We start from the raw sequence: 24,134 nt of genomic DNA, 5'->3' as shown, positions 1-24,134 counted from the left end.
TCAATGTAACAATGTTTTTATTTTTATTGGTCAGTCATCAATCTCTTGTCTTACATCACATTAAATATACTGTTTACGTGGTTTACGGCTTCAATCTGCAGGTGGAATTCATATACTTCAGCTTCATCCGTTTGACACCGCTGGATTTGATTGGTGATTACAATCCAGCAGAAGTCATGAAAGCTGCCAGTATGCTTCCCCAACGCTTTTCTTCTTACCCTGACTGTCAAACAAAGGCCAAATAAACCCTGTGCACCATGTGGTCAAAAGGGAGGAGGGATGAATCCTGGAATGGGATGTCTGACAGTAGAGTCTCAATAGAACACTAGCTAGAGTTACCTCATTAGATACATACTGCATTCTACATCTCATCATCTGAAATATAGACCATGAAACATAATGACCTTCTATGGCTGTTAGTTCAGCCATTTTGAACCTCATGCATCATACATCAATCAGCCATAACATATAATAAAACCATAAAACCACCTGCCTAGTATTGTATAGGTTCCCCTTGTGCTGTTAAATCAGCTCGGAAACATTGAGGCCTGGACTCCTGAAGACCTCTGAAGGTGTGCTGTGGTATCTAGCACCAAGAACCTAGCAGCAGTTTTATAGATCAGACTAGTTTGCCTTGTTTTTGGGGGCTGAGTCAACAACTTGGGCCCTTTATCAGGAAACATTATTCAGGCGAAAGATCCCGTCCGCTGACATTAGAGAAACCGTTAGCATAAAAAAGTGTCCTTGGTCATAGGTACATGAACATCACCCAGCCTCCACCAGCTCACATTCTTCCATCTCTTGCCCAGGTAAGCCACGCCCAAACACCCGCTGATCCATATGATCATCAGAGGAGGCCACTTTCCATGCACATGGGTCCACTGTAGGAGCTGTGGGTGGTGTACAGGAGTTAACATGGTCTCTCTGACTGTTACGCAGCTCTACACGCAGCAGGTTGTAATTCACTGTGTGTTCTGACTCTTCCTATCAGAGCGCCACCAATAGCACTTCTGTGGTAACTGACGGACTATTCTTTGCTCTTCACAGGCATCAGTGAGCCTCGAATGCCCATAACCCTGGCTCTGCTTTCAGCACATCAACTTCGAGACCTGACTGTTCATGTGCTCCCTAATATATCCCACTCCGATTACAAGTGCCGTTGTAACGAGATGATCAACTCTATTCACATCACCTCTCGTAGTTTTAATGTTATGGCTGATTGCTGTACGCCTTGGAGAAGCACATCGACGCATCGTCTAACCAACTCAAGTAGGACATTCAAATCCGCATCCTTAGCCAATAGTTTTATGTTGCCCATTAAAAACTGTTATACAAAGCAGTGCTCAATGAACACATTTTGGCAAAAACGGTACAGGATCACGATTCAGGTTAAACAAACTATTACACACACAAAAAAAATTAAGATACAGGAATGTACCTTCTTGTTCGTTCCTGTATTAGAACATTTATGTGACCCTAGTGATAGAATTGCAGCTTTGTGTCCTGGTATGGTTTAAAATTACATGCTGATATTTTTTCTATAGCATTTCACTGATGTTTTGCTGAACTGATTTGTCCTGGACACAAAGGTACAGTTAAATCACTGGGGTCGCATAAATGTTCTTTTACAGGTACAAACAAGAAGGTACCAATGTTCAGAGGTACATTGCTGACAAGGTATTTGTACTCTTTCAAGTATATTCCTGTACCTTGATTTTGTCCGTGTGTATCAGTACCAATGCACGGTAGTCATCGTGTGCAAGAATATGCTGTAGGTTAACTTATAATACAGCGTAAAAGACAAGGTGTCAAGAGGAACAGTTATGAAATGCTACAGTGGACTAGCAGGGGCTTTTAATTTGTTGGAACCCCGTGTGACATTTCCAGCTAATGTGTACAGGACATTAAACGACATGGCAGTTTTTTTCAGGGACTGCGTATACGTATTTGTCTATTATAAATGAGTAGATATTAAACAGTCTAGAGTCTGGCCTCTAAATAAACCAAATAAACCAAGAAAGCGTTGCTTCTTCAGTTCCCAGCTGGGACTGATACTGTATATAACATCAAGCATGGTTGTTCTTCACTTCTTGAAGAGGCGCATCCACATTCAAGTAAAATATTAATGCATATGTTCAGTGATGATTGCGACATGGCAGCCAGTAGTGTTGCTGTTCAATGCCCATAGATTCACATCGGAAATCCTGGTTATACAAATAGTTCGTAATAAACACGGAGCAGGAACGAAAAGACCTCGCTGGTTAAAACCGCATTTATTTTAAAACATTTTGGCAGAACGCTGAGGACTGAGTTTGCAAATCACCTGACTAATGTGTGAGTGACATTAATGAGCATTAGTTTTGTTGAGAAGCGAACAGGATCGTTTTGATGAACGTATGATTATAATCGAATAAACAGAAAGAAGGAACGAACAAACAAACCAGGAGCTCCGAGGTGTAAAGGAGAAAAATTTATGGAAGCTACATTAGGCTAAGCGATGGCTTTTAATCTGCTCAGAGATCCGTGTGTGATTTTTAGAAGGATATTCTGGATAGTGAATGTTTGCTTGTGTTGCTCTCGCTCTCATTCACTCTTTTCATGTGAGTAGCCATGAACAAATCCCATCTATAGGAGATCAGGCAGGTGGCTGTACACCGAGTCGAGAAGAGTCTGGCTGGCCTCCTGGCTCTTGACCCCGGCGATCTCGAACAGACGGTCCAGCTTATCCTCGGCCATAGGTATCTCCTCAATCACATGCAGCTCCTCGGGGTTAAGGATGTGCAGCATGTCGTCAAAAATGGGCTGCAGGTCACAGGGGTCGAGGCGCACCTGCCGAAGAACCGTGTCCTTCTTCTCTGTTGAAAAATATAAGAAAAAACCGAGGTGACTGGGAAGATAGTGAACCGTGGACTTGTGATTATTATTATTATTATTATTATTATTATTATTACTATTAGTTACATAGAATATAGATTAACATGGCAGAGGTAGAGCTGCATCTTCCTGGAGACAAAACAAGGAAAGAAAGTCTGGTTTATATTTAATCTTTTTTTCTTTTTTTTTTGCTCTACAAAGGCGTGTTTGTTAAAGGGCCATGCGTTAGAAGTCAGAAGGCAATGAAGTAAATTTATGATTTGTTGTCTGCCTGAACAAAATAAATAAAAGTTAAATATATGCACCACACTGAATTGCGGAGCATCATATTTTATCCATTCCATCATACTGCTTTGAATCACATTGTGTCGAATCTAATCAAAATCGGATCATACTGCATAGTAATAGGGGTGAATCGTATCGTATCATCAGCTGCTTCATATGTATTTTTAATGTAACATATTTTCTTGGCTATGCATCTTGATGGGAATCGAATCTGCCTCAGTTATGAGGATGCACATCACTAGTATAAAAAACAGAAAACACATGTGAGAGCACCAAGCATCCACAAGAAGGAGCCAGTTCACATTTATCTGAATCCAATACTGTATGTGCTTGTTCCCTATAAATGAGTCAGAAATGCATGTCTTTAAACAATCCACACTGCAAAACAGACCCCCACAGATCATTATTAATCATTATAGATTAGATGTTAGATTAGATCATTTTACTCATTTCAGGCTTAATATTTTCTTATTCTACGAGCAGAGTGTATTATCTATCTATCTATCTATCTATCTATCTATCTATCTATCTATCTATCTATCTATCTATCTATCTATCTATCTATCTATCTATCTATCTATCTATCTATCTATCTATCTATCTATCTATCTAGTATTGGGACACCCATTTTTTCTCAAACTGTTATCACTTTCACTGAATGTGGAAGCATGAACTTTTCTCTTCACTTGAATTAGGAGACCAATCGCGTTCCAGAATTAAAATGCTCCTGTGCACCAAGTCAGCTCCATCATGATATGTGTTCCATGGGCTGGAGTGGAAGATCTCCTATAGCTCTATAGCTATAGAGCTATGAACTCAACCTTATTTGAAGGAATGTCTCCACCTCTTTGCCTACATCAGTACCATCAGTACCTACTTTACTTACACCCTTGTGTCTGAATGAAGCTCTACTGTGGCTGAATAAAAAATCTCTAAAACGCTAAAAAAGTCCTAGAAACATTTACAAGTATGGGAGCATACTCAGGCAGTGCTTTCAGCAGGACTCAAAACGCCACTCCCAAAGACAATATTATAAACTCACTTCTACATTTTTTGTGGTCATTTTTGTGTAACTTAAGTATAAATGAATGTAGTAGTGTCACTCTATTTGTGACTCATAAAGCAAAAGATTTATATTTGCCCATTTTCTTTATGAATCATTTTATAATATGAATGTCCTGATTACAAAAACAAAAGTCAGACTAATAGCCTAAATAGACTAAAAGTCGGATTAATAGCGAGCGACTATACTGTGTAAGCAATTAGAAAAAAATAATAAGTAGGAACAAAAAATTTGTTCCACCGTGTCATTAATACATTAATCATCTAACTTTATGTGCAAACGTCCAGGCTTTCAGGAACCTCCTATAGAGTCAAAATGTAACCTCCTGTATTTCTTTGATTTACACCGATTTAGACAGAAAAAGTATGTTCAAGGTCCTGAGACACACCTTGTTTTCAGAGTGACCACTGAAAGCTTATTAGTAGACTTCATCCACTCTTCTAGTACACATACCTTTGGTAATGAAAGAACCTGTGCGGCTCAGGGCGGAGTCTTTGCTGGAGGTGGAGTCACAGCGCAGCAGGGGCTCAGACTCATCTGGGAAGAAGCCTTTGGCGCGATCAAGTGGTGAGTGTTCCACCACCAGTCCCTGAGCATCCAGGGGTTTATGGCTGGGGCTGGCACCTTGGCTTGCGTTCACATACATAATCAGCTGGTTCAGATCAAACTGCAGGGACACAAAGATGATAAATGTAAAAATTTAGCAACGTGCTGATTGTGTATAATGAAGCTGAATCTCACAAACAGCAGACCAGCAGATGAGAATTAAACACATTTTGTCTGCCATATTCCCGAAAGCCTGTTAATCTACCAATGGATAAAAATGAATACTGGATAAAAACAACAACAAACAAACAAAAAAAAAACACTCTATGTAAAAGATTACTGATCGTTATTATAAAAATAAAAAATACTTCAAAGCTCTGGCTTTCTAAAGACATTTAGCGGTGACCATTTTTTAGCATGACTGTTTTGAAACCCTTTAAAGTAATATTCCATTTGCAACATTAACTAATGTTACCAATGGTTTACAAGTATTGTTTATTTTCTAATCTCAACATTTACTAATAAATTTTTAATTGTAATTAATGTTTATTTTCTCGGTTACATTTAGTCAATGCACTAGAAACTAACATAGACGAGGTGCAACGGGCCGTCTCGTGTTAAAACAAACATCATGTGGTGTCAGTGATTCACCTCTAGAGGCCACTCTCGTACTCAGCCGCTCCAGGAGAGACGCAACATAGAAAATGTATCTATTGAATCTATTTGAATTTTTGACGATAGTTCCAGCACTCTATTACTACATATTACTATGTAGTAGTAATATGTAGTAATATTAGGGGGCTGAATATTAGGGGCTGAATTCATCAGGTTTGACCTCTAATAATATGCATGTCCTGCTGTGACCCTGTCAGGAAAGAGGTTCTGAAGTATTCGGGCCTCACATCCAGACTATGCAACATTTTTTTCACTCAAGCCATCAGGTTCCTCAACACACAGAACTGTACAAATGCGCACACACACACACACACACATTCAACTGTGTATTAATGAAGTGCACACCTGAACTCAACACACAGTCATTACTCATCTCAATCATTTCACTACCCATATTATATTTATATTTAATCATATTATACTGTTTACATACTGTTTTGCACCTCTTGACTGCTGCTACTGCTGTTTTTGCACAACTTTGTGTTTATGTATACAAATACACTCTTGTATATAGTTCTCTCTTTTCCACATTGTACTGTAAATTATATTATACAGTAGGTTTACTGGTCAGCACTATTTTGTGTATTTGTCCCACACTGTCTTGTGTTGTCTGTTTGCACACGGTTGCACACGATGCACTTTATGTGGTGAGGACACTTACTTTAGTCCTTAACTCAGTGTTCTGTATGTAGCTTGATGTTGTGTGAAGTCGCTCTATGATTTTTTATGTTGTTTTATGGAGCACCAGGGTTCCGGAGGAATATTGTCTCATTTCACTGTATACTGCATCAGCAATATGTGGTTGAAATGGCAATAAAAGCTTCTTGACTTGATCAGTTACAGTGATAAATCCACATAAATCTTACAAATGTCCCACAACCACTCGTATTTGAGATACTTTTGATATATGGACAAACGTTTGTGGACACCTAGCCGTAAGACTGATGTGCTTTTCTAACATCCCTTTCCACGTTTAGTCCCTATTTGCTGTTATAATAACCTCCTCTTTAGGGAAACCGTTCCACTAGATTTGTTCTCATTCATTAGTAAATTCAGGTATTGATGCAGGTGAGGAGGCCTGGGGTGCAGGCAACGTTCCATTATATTCATGTTCAATCCATTTATTTACATTTATGTCATTTGGCAGACCCCCTTATCCAGAGTGACTTACAACTGAGCAGGTGAGTGTTAAGGGCCCAACACTGGGAGCTTGGTGTTGGTGGGATTTGAACCTTCGACCTTCGATTCCAAAGACCAATGACTTAACCACTGAGCTACCACCTCTCTCTGGGGTGAGGTTGGGGTCAGAGCTCAATAGCAGGCCACTCAAGATATTCCACACCAACCAATGTAGAGGAATAGATTTGGGACACATAGGTGAATTGAAGGGGAAAATTTCATGCTAAGACATAACATCAATTTGTGTACCACTAACTTTGTGGTAAGAGTCTGGAAAAGGGCCGCATATGGAAGGAAAAGTCAGGTGTCTTAATACTTTAGCCCACAAAGTATATAAGGAGAATTTATCATTGATGCGCAGACATCCTGAAAACCTAAATGTGTTCACCACCAGAGAGAAAAAAAGTCCTTTTTTTGGCTCTTTATACATATACAGTGCATGCACTACTTGATTTTTTACTTGCTAGAAATGTCATTGTTTGCATCATCTGCATCCTCCTTCTAATCTTCATCGTATTCTGGCCAGGATTGCATTGGGCCTGCCCTTTCATCTTCCCCTTCATTTGCCCCTTCATCTGCCCTCTTGGCTAATTAACACACGTGACTCGAGCAGCGTGGTCGTGTTCCAGTCTCAGTCCTGATGCACAACAAGCAAATGAAAGAAATTCATGTCCGCACTCACCGCCTCGGAATTTCACTGCCCACGGGTCACATGACCTCATCCATTCATAGAAACGTAAGATTTGTTTCCACAGTACTGGGAACATCAAGTCTGTCTCATATGACATTGTCATGGAAAATCATTTGATGCACTTTGGTGAATGTTTCATAAACATTTCATTGCAAAGAACTGGCTGCATGAATGTATTTTTACACTTGTGACGTGAGAAAAACACTCAAAAAGAGTCTTCCCCCAAAGACATTGACTCTTACTGCCGAACATATAGACACACACAGCCAACATGCTTCTTTTTATCAGGTGGTATAAAGGCATCACGGTGTCTCTGGATGATCAGAGTTATCAAGTCGCATGGTATTCAGATTATTGGCTCCATTTACAGTAGATTTTAAATGAATATTGAATAATATTTTCAGTTCAATACCTTAATACCTTCAGAGGCTGTTTATGGGCCTATTTGCTGTTGTAATAACCTTCACTCTTCTGGGAAAATGTACCACTAGATTTTAAAGTGTGCTTATAAAGATTTGTGGTCTTTCAACAAAAGTAAACTAAAGTATACTAAAGTGAACTGATGTAAGGTGAGAATTCATCACAAAGGGTTGAAGTCTGGCTTTGTGCACAGGGGCATTATCATGCTGGAAGTTTTTAGGTCTCCTAGTTAAAGTGAACAGTTTGAGGAAGATAGAGTAGATAGATAGAGTAGATAGATAGATTAGATAGATAGATTAGATAGATAGATAGATAGATAGATAGATAGATAGATAGATAGATAGATAGATAGATAGATAGATAGATAGATAGATAGATGGATGGATGGATGGATGGATGGATGGATGGATGGATGGATGGATGGATGGATGGATGGATGGATGGATGGATGGATGGATGGATGGATGGATGGATGGATGGATGGATAGATAGATAGATAGATAGATAGATAGATAGATAGATAGATAGATAGATAGATAGATAGATAGATAGATAGATAGATAGAACACCATCCAGGTGTTATTAACTTGTGCTGAGAGATGAACGAATCAAACGAATCCCTGTACAATGGGGAATCAGATATGACTCAGAAATTCTTATCCCTGCCAGCTGACCTTGAGACAAGGGCAAAGCTTAAAGTGTGTTCCCCGTAACCAGGAACAGGATGATGAGCCAGGTACTTTAGCTGAAGCTTTAAAACGAAAGTTGATGATTGATTCTTTATCCCATGACCAGGACTGGATAAAAAGTGCTGTAGTGGTGTGGAATAGAGCCAGAACAAGCGCAGGATGTTGCTCTGTTTTTTTACTAGAGTTTTTTATTATGAGATTATAAAACCTGTTTTGAGAGATTTCTACTGAATTCAAGCTTTCAATTTTCTAGTACTTTGGCAGAGTGACTGCATTCAAACTAAACTAATTCTAGCAAACATACAGCATGAGAACAGAATCACAGGCTAATAAGTGCTGACATTTTACCAGTCTCCTGCTTCTTCTACGCTCAGAGCGAGTCATATAGAGTTACCCATAACCTTTAAAATCATTCTGAACAAAATGTTATTCTCTATACAGACAAAAGTTTGTGGACACCTGACCAGAAGTTTCCACCACCTTTCTGGGAAGATGTTCCACATCATGTTTGAGTGTGTTTGTTGAGATTCTTTCAGCTACCAGGGTGTAAAGTCAGGGACTGATGTAGGTGAGTTGAGGAGGCCTGGGGTGCAGTCAGCACTCACATTTATAACAAAGGTGATCCTACGCATCTGTGTGCCTCTAACTTTGTGCTAACATTTTGGGGAACAACCACATATGGCTGGAGAAGTCTGAATACTTTTGGTCATAATGTGTTTGTCCTCAGGTACATGCTTCACTAGGAATCAGGCTGCGCACCATATTGAAGGTCAGGCTTCTGGTCAGGCTTCTGTTCTTACATGTACAATGAATACACAATTTATTCACCTTCACCACTAAATCAGAGGAAGAGCTACATCAACAGTGTTGTGAGTTACCTGAGGGTTGTCCTCCATGACGCAACGGATCTTCTCGACCACATCGATACGGCGGTGATGATGCAGGCCGTTTATTAACTTGGCCAGGTTGGCGTCACTGTCACAGATGGTCCAGTGCTGTAAGGCAGCGTAGGTGCGCTCATGGTCAGCTGAGTAGCCTCTGGAGAAGGCAGCCACTTCCCGCTCGTTAGCATTCGCCAGGGTCTGGTAAATCTCGATCCACTGGCTGCCAATCTGAGCTGCCACCAGTTTAAGGATATCAACACCTGTGATTAAAAAAAACGCTGTTTTATAGTGTTTTATTCATTTCATTACTGCGTCTTGATAACTTGAATTGTACAATCAGTTATGTAAAAAAAAAATTGCAATGACCAAATGTTTCATGACTTCTTTTCTAAATTTATAGGACTGTACAAAGATTGCTACCATTGACAAGGAAAAATCCTGGAGAATACTTTAAAGAAAGGAGATGTTGGGATTACTGTCACTGGTTTCTTTTTCAGGAAGAGCTAATCTCAGACACTGACAATTATGATGCTTAATGTAGACAGTATGTATATTAATGTATAATATAATGTATAATTAAGTATATTACAGACCATCCATAGACAAGCAATAAATAAAAGGGGTTTTGTGTGTGTGTTGGGGGAGGGGGGTATGTTGTTGAATAAAGCACCACAAGCCAGTGTAAGTGAGGCCATACGTTTATTGTTAACAAATTCAAACGAGGCGGTAAACCAGCTGTAACAGGTCTAACTTGGCTTTGAAACAAAGAGACTCTGAACATGAGCTGGGACTTCCCCCTGCATGCTTTTGTGTCTCTGTGATGGATTTAAAAGACTTAGTCACCTTATCTTGTGCCAGCGTGACAAGAACTGCAGCATCATCAGTATGACCCTGCCGTCCCACAGAGATTTTCAACATGCAGCACTAGTTTTTAAGAGTTCGACTGTATTTACTTCAAGCCGCAGAGTGACAAAAGACCACTTCTGGAACCAGCACAGGGAATGATTTTACCCTGAAGAAGGAGAATCTACTGTTTGGACTTCCTAGACTCTACCGCACATGCTGCCTGACTTCAGCTCCCCCATAAACTTTATGATCAGCCTCGTATAAAAAGTGTGCAGCCAATCATGCTCCTGAGCAATGAGCTTTTAGTCACAGCATTTATCGAGGACGTCATAATGTAGGGCACACAGAGATGCTTTACTCCCCTTTGATATGAGCTAAAGTGGGCTTTGGTATGCAGTTTAAGGCACTGCCTGGTCTCCAATGAAACTATTCATTATTTCTATGATCACTCTTTTGAATTTATAGTTTATAGTATTCATAGTTTCCTATGAAGCCCTTTATTGGCAACGTTTAACTACTCTAGTAAACAGACAAACAACGCCTGCAGGACTAGTGAAAAAAACATGCTGAATGAATTAAGTCACTAGCTCATGGGACGCACTCAGCGTATCAAACTATTGCCTGGGTTCAAAGTAACTGGTCTTGCACCTTATACAGTTCTCTTGTTGTAGGAAGTCTTTTAAAACCCTTGTTAATAGTTCACATTTTTAAACCAATATATAACCAATATATCTTCAGTCCATCTCAGTCCATCAGGGTTTCACCTGACTGCTAAAGTCATGGTCCTCAAAGAGCTTACAAAGCATGTACAAGATTTCACAGGTGAAAGGTACTTATCAGGAGAGAAGCACAAAACATTATGGGTCAATCTCTGGACTTCACCTGTGAAAACTTGCTAAAAAAAACAAAAAAAACAGCAGAGACCAAAGAGATATCTGTGAGGCTTTTTAAAAAAACAAAACAATGAGCTTAAAAAGAAACTACTGGTATACTAACAACCAGACATGGAACAGATCAGCCAAGGAAAAAAAAACAGTAGCAGATAACAGAGGCATTGTGAAAGCTGTGAAGGAAAGTCCCCAAAATCACAAAAACAGTGACATCACCAATAACCTCCACAGAGCATGGGTGAAGTTTAAACTAAAATCGATCGTTCGTAGAAAAAAAAAAAACCTGAGAGCAGAAATATAGAGGCCATACCACAAGATCAGTAACAATAAAAAAAAACTTCTGGAACTTCTGGAAATTATCCTCTACCAAAGTAATGGTTAGGCTAACGTGGAGAAAGAAAGGAGCTGCACTCGATCCAAAGCATACAAGCTCATGTGAAGCGAATGAGTGAAGCACGGTGGAGGAAGTGTCATGGCTTGGGCTTGCATGATGCTTCTGTAACAAACTCACTAATCTATATTAATGGTGGAGCTCATGATGGTAGTAGAAGAATAAATTTTGAAATCTACTGAAACATTCTGTTACAGTTTTCACAGAAATGCGTCCATATACATTTAGAGAAACTTCATCATGCAGAAAGCATGCCTCCACACCTGGAGTGCTGCATCAGATGAACTGGCCTATGAAGCAGTTGAGATGGTTCAGGACGAGTTGGAACAGAGAGTGAAGGAAAAGCAGCCAACAAGCACTTGACACCTCTGTGAACTCCCCAAGATTGCTGGAAAACCATTCCAGGTGACTACCTCATGAGGCTGACTGAGAGAATACCAAGAGTGAGCAAAATTGTAGTAAAAAAGTAAGAGGTGGCTACTTTAAAGAATCAAAAATACAAAAACATTCTTGGTTGTTGAACATGTTTTTGTTTACTACATCATTCCATACATGTTCTTTCATAGTTTTGATGTCTTTTTTTTAGTATTAATGTACAAGATTAAAAGTCAAGAAAAAACACTGAAGGAGAAGGTGTGTCCAAACCTTTTGACTTGTATGGTATAACCAAAACAATAGTATTAGAATTGCTGTTCCAAAAACACTTTTGCAACTAGTTTTTTCATAATCGTGCTACATCACCTGACAAGTTTTAGGTATTTTGTTTCCTAAAGTAAAAAAAATAAATCTGTAGTTGTTATAGAAGCTGTGCAAACTATTTTCTCTCTGATACACTACAAGGTGTGGAACATCAACATGAAATAACATACTGTCTGAAATGCCTGATTGCTTTTCAGGTACAGTATGCATGTGTACAAGAGGTTTCTCAACAGAGGATGTGGTGGGAACCCTGAATCCGGGCACCTCCTGTAATACACCCCCCCTTGTCTCCTCGCACCACGCTTCAGCACTGCACTTATAAACCAACTCACCAAACAGGGAACTGGAATAATCTGGTTTCAACTGCTTGTGGTTGGATCTGGGGTGCATTCACACGACCACAAACACACACAAGCTGCAGTGGTGAAGTGTCACTAGTGCAACCTGGCAGCCCGCGATGCTGTCATTCCCCTGCACACTCACAGTTTACAGTAAAGAAATAAAACACACAGAAACTTAAGTGAAAGACTAAAGAATAGAAAGAAAAAATGAACAGAAAAGAGACGCTCTGTGAGCGGAAAGGGGGTGGGGGGGCAAGTATGTGACAAACAGTACAACGTGCATTCATTTTCATTGAGTAAATAGCAAATACAGGACAGAATAAAAGAGGGAGAGAAAAAAAAAAAAAGAGAGAGAGAGAGAGAGAGAGAGAGAGAGAGAGAGAGAGAGAGAGAGAGAGAGAGAGAGAGAGAGGAAACGTGTGGGAATTTGTTCTATAAAAGCTTCCACGGAACCAACAAAAAAAACCCAGTCAACGTTTCTGTGTATGTGAGGAAACCGGAGAGTGGTAAGACAGAAGAGATGATCCGGGTATCGCCTTACCTGCATGCACAAGAAGAGAAGCTGAAAAAAAGAGAGATGTGTGTGTAATAGAAAAAATCTACATAAAATAAGTGTATGCTTGCAAGTGTGGAATGGAACCAAAAAGAGTTGTCTATGAATTTATGAACTTATGAATTTTCCAAACATTCCCACTTCAGCTCAATTTCCTGTACATTCCAGATACTATAGTATTTATATTACATGCTTTATCATATCCCTCTCATTCATAAGAGTGACTGAAAACCACAGTAATAGTCCTTACACTTGTACACAGTCAGGCAAGAAAATAATCTTCACTAACGGTATGTCAAACAGCCAAATGTGAAGCCGAGAGCAAAGTGAGTGAATTGGAAGGTGATATGAGGAACTGGTTAGGCTTAGAACTCAATAACAGTAAAAGCATGTGTGACACATTGCTGATTCACTTAGCGGAGGGGAATCAACAGGAAAATACGCAAATGTGACTCAGAATTAGGTCACGAGCCCTTGTTTTGAACCCTGGATATAAATCTTACCTGGCAAATGTCTTCTTAATAAAACACACACCACATGGAACAAGTACTGGGACACTTGACTTTTCAAAACTTATGTTGTCCTTTCCCAAATTGTTAGCACAGATTTAGTACAATTGTATATTATGTCTTTGGATGTGGACACCTAAGCATATGATTTCTTTTTCAACCCTTTTTGATTCTCTAATAGAACTGACTGGGAAAAAGCATTGGACTCTCACCCTGGCCGTTGGAGTAGTAGATCCACCTCTCCTTGTTGTGTCCTGCAGGAGAGCTAGGCTTCTTGTGAATGGCTTTCTCCACGATGCTGCTGGGGTCCTGCCGGGGCCCTTTCTTCAGCACATGCGAGCTGCGTTTAACACTGCACACTACAATCACCACAAGGACTAGCAGCAGAAGCAGGACAATCATCCAGGGCAGGTGTTCGTTGATGTCAAAGTGCTTGTGCATGCTTGGCCGAGGCGAGCCTCTCCTGACGGGCCTGAGGGACAAACCCTGGCTCTTCTTTTCTGACAGAGCAGACTGCTGATTCGCCGGCAGGGGATTCCACGATGGCAAGGGGTCAGGTGTTGGGGAGTTCAGAACTCTGGCCTCGTCTGAGGGATTTGCAGTGGTCTGGAAGTTCGACATGCCGAGGGTCGTTTGTGAATTGGTTAGTTTTAGAACAACTGATGATGACCGGACTGAAAAAGCAAGACAGAAAGAAAGAGAGAATTGTAGTATCAGAGGAGAGAAAGATAAAAAGCTAAATCAAATGCACACATACAAATGGCCTTAATATACAAAAGAAACTTCTATCAGCAAGCTGTTTGATGGTTTTTGTAGCATTTACAGTTCTAAAGTTCTCTTAGTAAAGATTTATCTACAATGCGATACATCAGTGTCTCGAAATTGAATGCGTGGCTTCAAATTCCTTTTTAAATTTGATTTAAGTACAATTAGTGGAACTTAATGACCTTGTCTGTGATCCAAGCAGACAGTTTAGAAGTGAATAAAGAAAGCAAAAGCCATGTATTAGAATGGAACAGAATGAAAACTGGTGTGCTGGGCTGCCAGGTCTCACTAAAATCTCCACCCCAACTACAGTCATGTGAAAAATGCTGAAGACAGCGTTTAATTAGCAGCACCTGGCTGCTACTAAGCTTTTTCAAAGATTTGAAGATGCTTCAAAAGCTGTAAGGGTGTACTTAGATTTTCACTTTTTGTTGTATTCCTGACCTGATGACCAGATGATTTTTATTGCGTCCTGATACGTAAAAAACAACAAAACTGTCTTTTTCGCACAACTGTTCGTTGCAAAAACCACACAAAAATCCAGTCACATTGTCCTTCTTTTCTGTTTAGCCTTGTTAGCATGACTGGAGAGAGTGTATCTAGTTGTTAGCTAGTTGTGCTGAGGAAGTCACCCAGCTCTCCATCACCACCATCAACTCATTCATGTGGACCAGCTTGCAAATGTGTGTCCTATAAAATTGATTGATCCTTACATGGAAAAATCTCATTACAACCAATCAGATATTTAAATGTGTTTGACTTTGGAAGGGAGCGGAAAGTGGGCGGCTGAATGAGTGTTGAACAAGATTTTAGGGCAGGGAAGCTAATAAGCGCTTTTAAACAAATAAACATAGATGAACCTCCCATTCGACATTCAGTCCATATTTGCTGGAGCACACACATAATTAGTCAACTCATGGTGCCTTTGCTTAGCTATTTACTTCTTCTAAAGCAAACAGTTATTGTCTGCGAGCGCTCTATTCATGTACGAAATCTGACATTGCAATTGGAAGACGTTCTCTTTGTCATCTTCTGTTTAGGAGCTGAGGAGGATTAACTATAAAACCTGCAAAAAAAAGAAAATCTCCTGTGAACTATCCTTGTCTGCCTGAGGGGATTTTCTAACACATTTTCGGATCTGTAGGATGGTGTCTGTCTAGGGTTAGAATAACAAAAACTCCTGTTTTTCCCACATACTTTCACCATTGCCAATGGCACGCATGTCAGAGCCCCCTGCAGATTATTCCCTTATTTAGGTTGTACACTATAAAACATTTGTAGCTATTTCTATAGCTATATCCTATTTTATTTCTAACACTTTTTTCCCCACTAGCTTGATTGTTTCTGCCTAGTTTTGGGATGGATGTAAAAAAAAAAAAAAAAATCATATTAATACTGAAAACTGGGTGTAGAAACAGAAAATGAGGTTTAAATGTGATTTAAATGTGTTACACTGACACAAACCTCTCCCCATCTTCCAGGACACAAATGCCACTTCTACTGTATTACATGTACAATCCCAATTCTGAATAAAGTTGGGACACTGTGTAAAATTCTGATATTTGTTCCATGAAATTGTATTAATTTATTCCTAACAGTTTATTCTCTTCATTTTGTAGCGTTTCTCTCGGCTGCACCGCTTCCAGTACGTGTATGTGGATGTTCGATTTGTTGTCCAATCAGATTTCAGCCTTTATGTGCTGCCATGTCACTCTAATCTGCCCAGGGCCTTCAATGTCAGTACTGCTGGCCTTTTTACTATAGTCTCTTTAATAAAAAGCTCTGTTTCTTTAACCAATCAGATTTCATATTCGCCCCACAGGGCAGCTAGCTGGCCCAGAATAGCGTCAGCATTTTTCCGTCCTTTGATTGGTTGGTCAGAGGGAAACTGTTACAGCCAAGTTCGACTGGTAAAACACGTGTGTAGCTCTGCACACATTAATACATCTGACTTTTTTTACGCCTGCGAAGGGAGAGAAATTGATTTGGACTCAGACATTCTTAAAATTCCATTTTGAAGAAAAGCTAGACATCGTGAGGAAGTCGGCCAACCCCGAAGCTAGCTAGCTTGTCTCAGCCCAGGAAAGGGTTTGTTCACCACTTCCAGACCAGTGAATGTAATGCCACCTGTTGTTATATTGCGTTTTTGTATAGTATTGATGGTTTCTATAACTGCAACATGATGGTATTAAGAGGTGGATTAATTCGAGTCTCCACTGAAGGCCCAGGTACCAAATGCACGGCCCGCCACTGGTAAATTGTAAATTAAAAACAGAACGCAATGATGTGCAAATCTCATAAATCCATATTCGTGATAAAACCATTTCAAATGTTTAAACTGAAAATCTATACCATTTTAAGGAATAATTAAGGTAATTTTTGTATTTGATGGCTGCAACACATCTAAAAAAAAAAGGAGACCTTTCACTAATTAAAAAACGTTTGCCGCACTGTGAAACATAAAACACAATAAAGGACACAGAGAATTGTTTAGCAGCTTAGAATCCTGTATCAGAAACATACATGACAACCTTCCTTTTGCAAAACTTCAACAACTGGTCTCAGTTCCCAGATGTATACCGACAGAAGACAGTTACTCAGGGGGAAAATTGCCCCGTCCCAACTTTATTCAAGACCTGTTGCAGCCATTAAATTCAAAATGATTTTATTGTTTTCTGAAAATGGTAGAGATTCTCAGGTTAAACGTTGGATATGGTTGTACTGTGAATGGTACAGCGTCCCAACTTTCTTTGGAATTAGGGTAATTCGTTGTGTTAAATAATCTGTGTGTGGGGAAAAAACAATTTCAAGATTCTTAAGAATTCTTAATTTTCTGCACCCAGTGTAGATGCTCCTGTCAGTGTCTTTTACATTCCTACCTGTGACTGCAGGGTCAGTGCTGTGTGAGGAGGATGAGGCAGGGCCCAGTGAAGATGATGATGATGAGGAAGAGGAGATTCCACACACATTGTCTGTCTTGTCAGTGCCCCTGAGCAGCAGCAGCATTCCTAGCACTTGGCAGTCTGTGTGCGTTTGGCACTTCATCGCACGTGACTGTACATTCGAGAAGGTTCCCCGTGGACATCTGCGGCAGCGGACAGCCTCTAACTTGCCCCCCGACTTGCGCACTCCCCAACCTGGCAGGCACACGGGCTGGGGGAGGCAATTACTGTCTTTGGCATAAGTACTAGGTGGGCAGACACACGTGCGATCCGTCGTAGCTGTGCAAGAAGACTTTTCAACAAAAGGAGGTTGGCAGGGATTTCGGCAGCGGTGGCACTGCGGAACACCGTTCTCGCCCCGCGTGAACGTTCCTGCCGGGCACTCTGTGCATTCTCGCACGCTACTGTTGGAACAGTGGGATGACACGAACGTGCCTGCTGGACATTTGTCACACAAATATTGGACGCCTGTGTCCGGGTCCATGTGGCGGTATTGACGGGGCAAAAGAGACCCCTCTCTGCCCGGGCTGGGGGTCAAAGCCTGGACCAGCAAACCGCAAACCAGGGTATAGAGTATCTACAGAAAGAAAACATTTATAAGTATTTTCATTATCAAAAACAGACATACTGATACATGATCAAAACCAGACATATGATGATATTGTCATCATCGATCAGAAGAAGAACCGGTTTAATGCCTTTGATGATAAAAAAAAAACAATCCAGAGAAATTACAAATCCAAAAGAACAGAATTACTTTTTTGACACAATATGGGCAAAAGTATCAGGACACCTGCTTTTTCTGGCTATACAGAATGTGGTTCTTATTAACACAAAACTGGAGGTGGTAGAATTACATTCTCCCTTCACTTGAACTAGGAGAACCAAAACTGTTTCAGCATGACAATGCCTCTCTACACAAAGCCAGCTCTGTGAGGATATGCTTTCCATGTATTGCAGTTTAAGATCTCCTGCTATAAAGCTCCAAACCTGCTGAAAACCTCTGGAATAAATGTGAATGCTGACTGCACAAATCATCACAAAAACCTAGTGGAACATCTTCCTGGAAAAATTGTATGAGGTTATGATGACAGCAAATGGGCTTCCCTACTAACCAAGAGACACGATAAAAGACTTAAAGAAGCTGCTAGCACTCAAATTATGAAAATCACAGGCGGGGGAAAAAGGGGGGGGAGACAAAAGGAAGAAAAAAGATTACACTGCGACAGACAACCATCCCATCGAACTTCTAACCACTGTTGAATGCAGCACCATTCTGAAATGATTAAAGATTAATTAGGCTCAAGAGCTGCCAAAACCATTCATAACAGTGTTCTGCTTATTCTTGCTTCCATGTCTTTCTCTTGTTGCCTACACTTTTTTCCCTTCATCGACACAGTGCTTTGGCAACGATGCAAAGGCAGCAATGTTGTTTCATTTTCTGCTGTTTATGTATAAATCTGTGTGATCTTTATATTGTCCATGCCTACATTTACATTACGGCAAAAAAAAACCAACAACAATGTTCCTTACTGATGAAAAAAACTTCAATAGGCTGGATCTCCTCCAAGAAGCTTAATGCAACCACTGTCCATTAAATCATACACTATACTCAGGGGCGTGGTTCCAGCCCTGATATCTTCACTGTCCAATCAGTGTCTGGTTAAATAATATTAAAGAAAAAGCTTTATAGATTATTACTGTGGGACCTGATTGTGGAACAATCCTGACTCGAAAAGAATATTTGCAACAAATTTGGGAAAATTGTTGCCCATTGCTGCTGAATAAGGAATGAAATGTTCAAAAAGCACATACATTTTATGCTCAGGTGTCCACTAACATTTGTTCATACAGTGTGGATTAGTTATTTATTGCATTGTTATGCACAAGTGAAGTGTGTAATCTACATTCCTACTTTAAACACCTCAGTACCAACCAAAGCAACAGAACACACAATAAGAGAATGCTAAAAGATGCTAAGAAAGAAAGAAAGAAAGAAAGAAAGAAAGAAAGAAAGAAAGAAAGAAAGAAAGAAAGAAAGAAAGAAAGAAAGAAAGAAAGAAAGAAAGAAAGAATGGATTGTTGCAGATGACCTTCCCATCGACTTATAAATCGACTGTAAGTCCATGTATAAACTTTTGGTCAAATATGGGTCTAATTTGGATGTATTGCGATGTATTACATATCTCAAAAAACTCAAAGCAAAAAAGCTTCTAATAGAGATAGAACCAAGGGCTGAGGATTTGTAGTAAATCAGTCTTACAGTCTCTCAGTAAAATTAAAAATCAGTCTTTACATCTGCGGTGATCAGAAAAGTATCTCAGCAGGCACAAAACATGTATCTCTGAACAGCTGGCTGACTGAAGAGGAACCTGGTGTGGTTTTCTGCAGTTGTAGATCCCCGACTTTATGGTTCTACTACAAAAAGTTTGTGTTGTGGGTTTTTAAGATGCTCTTCTGCTCATCACGGGTGTAAAAGTGATTATACAAGTTATTATAGATTTCATCAGACCAGTCTGGTCATTCTCTGTTCTGTGTGAAAATCCGAGCAGTTTCTGAAAAAAACTGAAAATAACTAATTTGGTATAAACAACAATGCCACAGAGTCACAAATTCACAGAGATCACACTTTGATGTGAACATTAACTGAAGATATTGAACTTTATGGCCTGTGGGAAGCATTGCACTGCACTGCTGACACGTGATTGGCCGTCATTAATCATTAATCAATCGCACTGTCACCTATTCCATAAGACGTATGAATTAAAAAAGAGAAAATACTACAATGTCCAATCACATACAGTACATGTATGTTCATCTTTCACCAAAATGCACAGTGTAGTGCTGAGATCACCGAAATCGAAACCTAGACATCAGAAGCATATAAACTGATGACGATGAGGTGATGAATCTCTCTTACTACATATGCTTCAAAGTATGGCATATGTGCTGAACTAAATGACTCATCACATTCTCAGGCTGACCTGCAGGTGAGGCTGGCCCAGAGATTGATGCATTATATTATTATATTGTGCTGCTGCAGTGCTGAACGTCAAGTTGCCAAAGGCGCACAGCATCTCCTGCCATCTTACTGATATTTTTCCCCTGTTATAGTCTCCGCCATGCCTCAATCTTCGACTTGTTGATCTTCACAATACAGACCTGGCAGCGGTGTATAATTTGCTGTGTCACTTTAGAAATTAAAGTTTAACTTCTTCTAAACTCCATATCATACTATACGAATGACAAAGTCTTGCCAGGAATCAAACACAAGGAAACACAAGGCCAGGAGGATATATATTAGGGATGGTAAGATTCACTGATTTGTATCAGTGCGTTGGCATTAAAGTTAACAATATGATGCATCGATTAAAAAAAGTGTGCATCCGATACAAGTTGGCATTAGAATGCACTATACTACACTATATTTTTAATTAGAAAGTGACCAATATTTGATATGTAGATAAATTTCTCCTCACTAAATCGTTTCTCGAGTGCGTTCCCTCAGCACTGATCCTGCTACGTGAATATGACACATCACAACACTACGAAGACCGAGGGGTGGCATTAACATGGCAGAGGTAGAGCTGCGTCTTCCTGGAGACACAACAGGAAAAGAACGTCTGCTTTTATTTCATTTTGTTTCTTTTTTTTGTTGCCCTACAAAGGCGTGTTTCTGAAATAGCAATGCGTTATATATGCCTTATTAAACTAAATAGCATCATATTCTTTCCATCTTATCATATTGCATTGTGTTGAATCAAATCGAAATCAGATCACACTGCATCCTAACAGGGGTAAATCGTATCATATCGCATCGGGAGCTGCTTCATGTTTATCTTTTTTAACGTATCATATCATTGGCTTTGCATCGAGATGCGAATCGCACTGGCCTCAGTGATGAAGATGCACATCCCTAGTAGCTAGTCATGTATCTACATCCCTTGGCACCATCAGAGTCACTCAGCTTCACATTATTACCCAATAATATCTTCTCACACTGCATTCGTATTGAGAACCAAGACTTTGATACATATGCCAGATATAATTTTCATAAGGTCTTAAGATACATTACATACATTGACAAAAGTTTCATCTGGAGATAATGAATGTCCTCAGAATCTCGTCATCGTTACTGCAGAATTTCAATCAGGCACAATGGAAGCAGGAAATCAGGAGCAATACACCTGTTACGGCGTGTCATAAGCAGGTCGGAGCACCAGTGCAAGCAAACCGCAATCTCTGCCCGCAGCCATTTGTCTCCAATTTCATGTCTCTTCAACAACAAACACGGCACTTCTTTATAGGATTTTAATTAGTTTATTATCTAAAAAAAAAAAACATTCTGCGTTTTTAACCATCCACATTCGACCTTTTCAATACGAAACGTTAGAGGAATTTCACAAAGGCCATCACTTCAAGACAGAGATTGATATGGATTATAATTACAATTTCAAAATTTATAATCCCAGTTTAACGATTCGTACCCTGTGCCATAACTTTGAGGCACGTAATACGAATTAATGATCTTTCCAGGACACGTGTGAGGTTTGAGATGACGGACACGTGGACATTTATAATAAAACAAATTGGTGTATTGGAGATTGACATGTCTAAACATTAAGTTTAGGAGAGATCAGTGTTTACATTCACATATGATCATACCCTGTAGTCCACCTTTAGGCCTAGTGTTACATGTAGAAATGTAGTGTAGTGGATCAGTAGAATTTAAACAAAAGAAGTTGGTGGTGATGATGATGATGATGATGATGATGATGATGATGATGATGATGAAGCTCGAGCACAGGCATCACAGAGGCTTGTGGTCCAGGCAAACACTACTGCAATGTCACTACAAATCAGCAATGCTCCTGCTTCAGTCTATAAACAGTATTTATAATAATAATCATCATCTTACTCTTCATCATCATGCTATCCATGTGTAGTGCAGAAGGATGTTCATGTAAATTCGTTCCTTACCGTTAGTGTCCAAGCGATGGACATTGTTGTTATTGTATTGAGCTTCGATGAATCCAAAAAAATTCTCATAGAGAAATGGCAGGTCCACAGAGAGGTGAATTTTATCTCCAGAAGGTGGAAGAGCTCGGGATCAAGGCGAGCTTTGCATTATACACACGTTCATGCCCGGAGCCGTCGTGGCAGGTGCCTTCAACTCCTATCATGCTCCTGCCGAGCTTTTGGTTAGATGGGGAAAGCCTTCTGCTCTGCGTTAGTGCTGTAATTCCCATTGCGATGATGGATTTGTGTCCCGGGTTTGGCCGCTCCCCGGCTGCGCCTTCTCCTTCTCCTTCTTCCTCTTCTTTTTCTTCTTCTTCTGCTGCTGCTGCTGCTTGTTGTTGTTGCTGTGCAGCGTTGTGTCGCAAAGCGGGTGGGCGCTCGAGACTCACGTCACCGGCGAACCTCAGCAGCGCGAGCGCTTCACTGATACTCTGATACACACACGCACACACCAGAGAAGCCCTGATCCCTTACAGGAGTCAAATCGAGTCACGATATCAGACTTACGATTCAAGCATATTTATAATACCTGCATCACTATTCAAATCGATATACAGGGTTATTCAAACAGAATGAACCGATTTTATTACGCAATATAACAACTGAACGTTTCCGGAAGAACGACGCGACTACATCGCCCCTGTGGCAGCCATTCAAAACTTAGATAACTCCTCTTTCAAATGGTCACTGAGTCATTGCATGACGATGCTTATGAAGTGAAGAAATGCGTCATGATATCGGCTTATTCTTTTTGAATAACCCTGTTTAATACCACGAATACCTGCCTCACGATTCGAGTCAATTAATAAAACCAACTTCATGATTCGAGTCGATTTATAATACCTGCCTCGCCATTCAAATCGATATATAATACCTCGATCACCTGCATCGTGATTCGAGTTTATTTATAATACCTGGCTCACGATTCGAGTCGATTTAAAATACCTCTCTCATAATTTGAGTCTATTTTTAAAAACTGCCTCAGATCCGAGTTGATTTATAATATCAGCCTCGTGTTTTAAATCGACTTATAATACCTGGCTCACAATTCAAGTCGGTTCGAGTGGATTTATAATACTGGTCTCACGATTCGAGTGGATTTATAATATCAGGTCATGATTCAAATCGATTTATAATACCTGGCATGAGTAAATTCATAATATTAGCCTCACGATTAGAGTCAAATTTATAGTACTAGTTTCACAATTCAAGTCGGGTTATAATACCTGCCTCATGATTCGAGTGGATTTATAATACCAGTTTCACGTCTAGAGTGGAGTTATAATACCAGTTTCACGATCAGAGTGGAGTTATAATACCAGTTTCACAATTCGAGTGGATTTATAATACCAGCATCACGATTTGAGTGGATTTATAATACCGGTCTCACGATTCGAGTGGATTTATAATACCAGTTTCACGATTCGAGTGGATTTATAATAGCGGCTTCACGATTCGAGTGGATTTATAATACTGGTCTCGCGATTCGAGTGGATTTATAATATCAGGTCATGATTCAAATCGATTTATAATACCTGGTTCACAATTCAAGTCAATTTATAATACCTGGCTCTCGATTTGAGTTAATTCATAATATTAGCCTCACGATTAGAGTAAAATTTTTAGTACTAGTTTCAAAATTCAAGTCGGTTTATAATACCTGCCTCATGATTCGAGTGGATTTATAATACCAGTTTCATGATCAGAGTGGAGTTATAATACCAGTTTCACGATCAGAGTGGAGATTTTAATACCAGTTTCACGATTCGAGTGGATTTATAATACTAGTCTCACAATTCAAGTAGATTTTTAATACCAGCCGCATGATTCGAGTGGATTTATAATACCAGCCTCAAGTTTAAGTCGAGTCACA

General features: G+C 39.8%; 1 protein-coding gene across 2 annotated transcripts; it reads right to left on the bottom strand.

Annotated features, from left to right (window-relative positions):
• tnfrsf21 (tumor necrosis factor receptor superfamily, member 21) lies at positions 1-23,105 on the bottom strand. 2 transcript variants are annotated; one of them, XM_083563054.1, is made up of 8 exons: positions 23,074-23,105; positions 22,223-22,790; positions 17,180-17,819; positions 13,748-14,209; positions 13,015-13,035; positions 9,301-9,566; positions 4,676-4,889; positions 1-2,855 (listed from the first exon to the last, which is right to left on the bottom strand). In XM_083563054.1, exons 2-8 carry the CDS (start codon positions 22,289-22,291, stop codon positions 2,626-2,628), a joined length of 1,902 nt encoding a protein of 633 aa, XP_083419180.1. In that variant the 5' UTR covers positions 22,292-22,790; positions 23,074-23,105; the 3' UTR covers positions 1-2,625. The 2 variants fall into 2 exon arrangements, with proteins under 2 accessions (XP_083419180.1, XP_083419181.1); XM_083563055.1 differs by lacking the exons at positions 13,015-13,035; positions 23,074-23,105 and having other exon boundaries at positions 22,223-22,988.
• Between the last annotated feature and the right edge of the window lie 1,029 nt (positions 23,106-24,134).

The sequence above is a fragment of the Silurus aristotelis genome (genome assembly GCF_946808225.1).
Source record: "Silurus aristotelis genome assembly, chromosome: 15".
In the NCBI taxonomy this organism is placed as follows: domain Eukaryota; kingdom Metazoa; phylum Chordata; class Actinopteri; order Siluriformes; family Siluridae; genus Silurus; species Silurus aristotelis.
Note: the sequence above shows the minus strand (reverse complement) of the source record. Positions and strands in the feature narration are given on the sequence as shown.

Bases quoted from the DNA above. Each gene is read 5' to 3' on its own strand.
- tnfrsf21 (XM_083563054.1), bottom strand. From the start codon at position 22,291: ATGAGAATTTTTTTGGATTCATCGAAGCTCAATACAATAACAACAATG. The intron at 4,890-9,300 runs GTAACTCACAAC...GTGTCCCTGCAG, and splicing joins TCATGGAGGACAACCCTCAG to TTTGATCTGAACCAGCTGAT. The intron at 2,856-4,675 runs GTATGTGTACTA...ATTTTTCAACAG, and splicing joins AGGTTCTTTCATTACCAAAG to AGAAGAAGGACACGGTTCTT.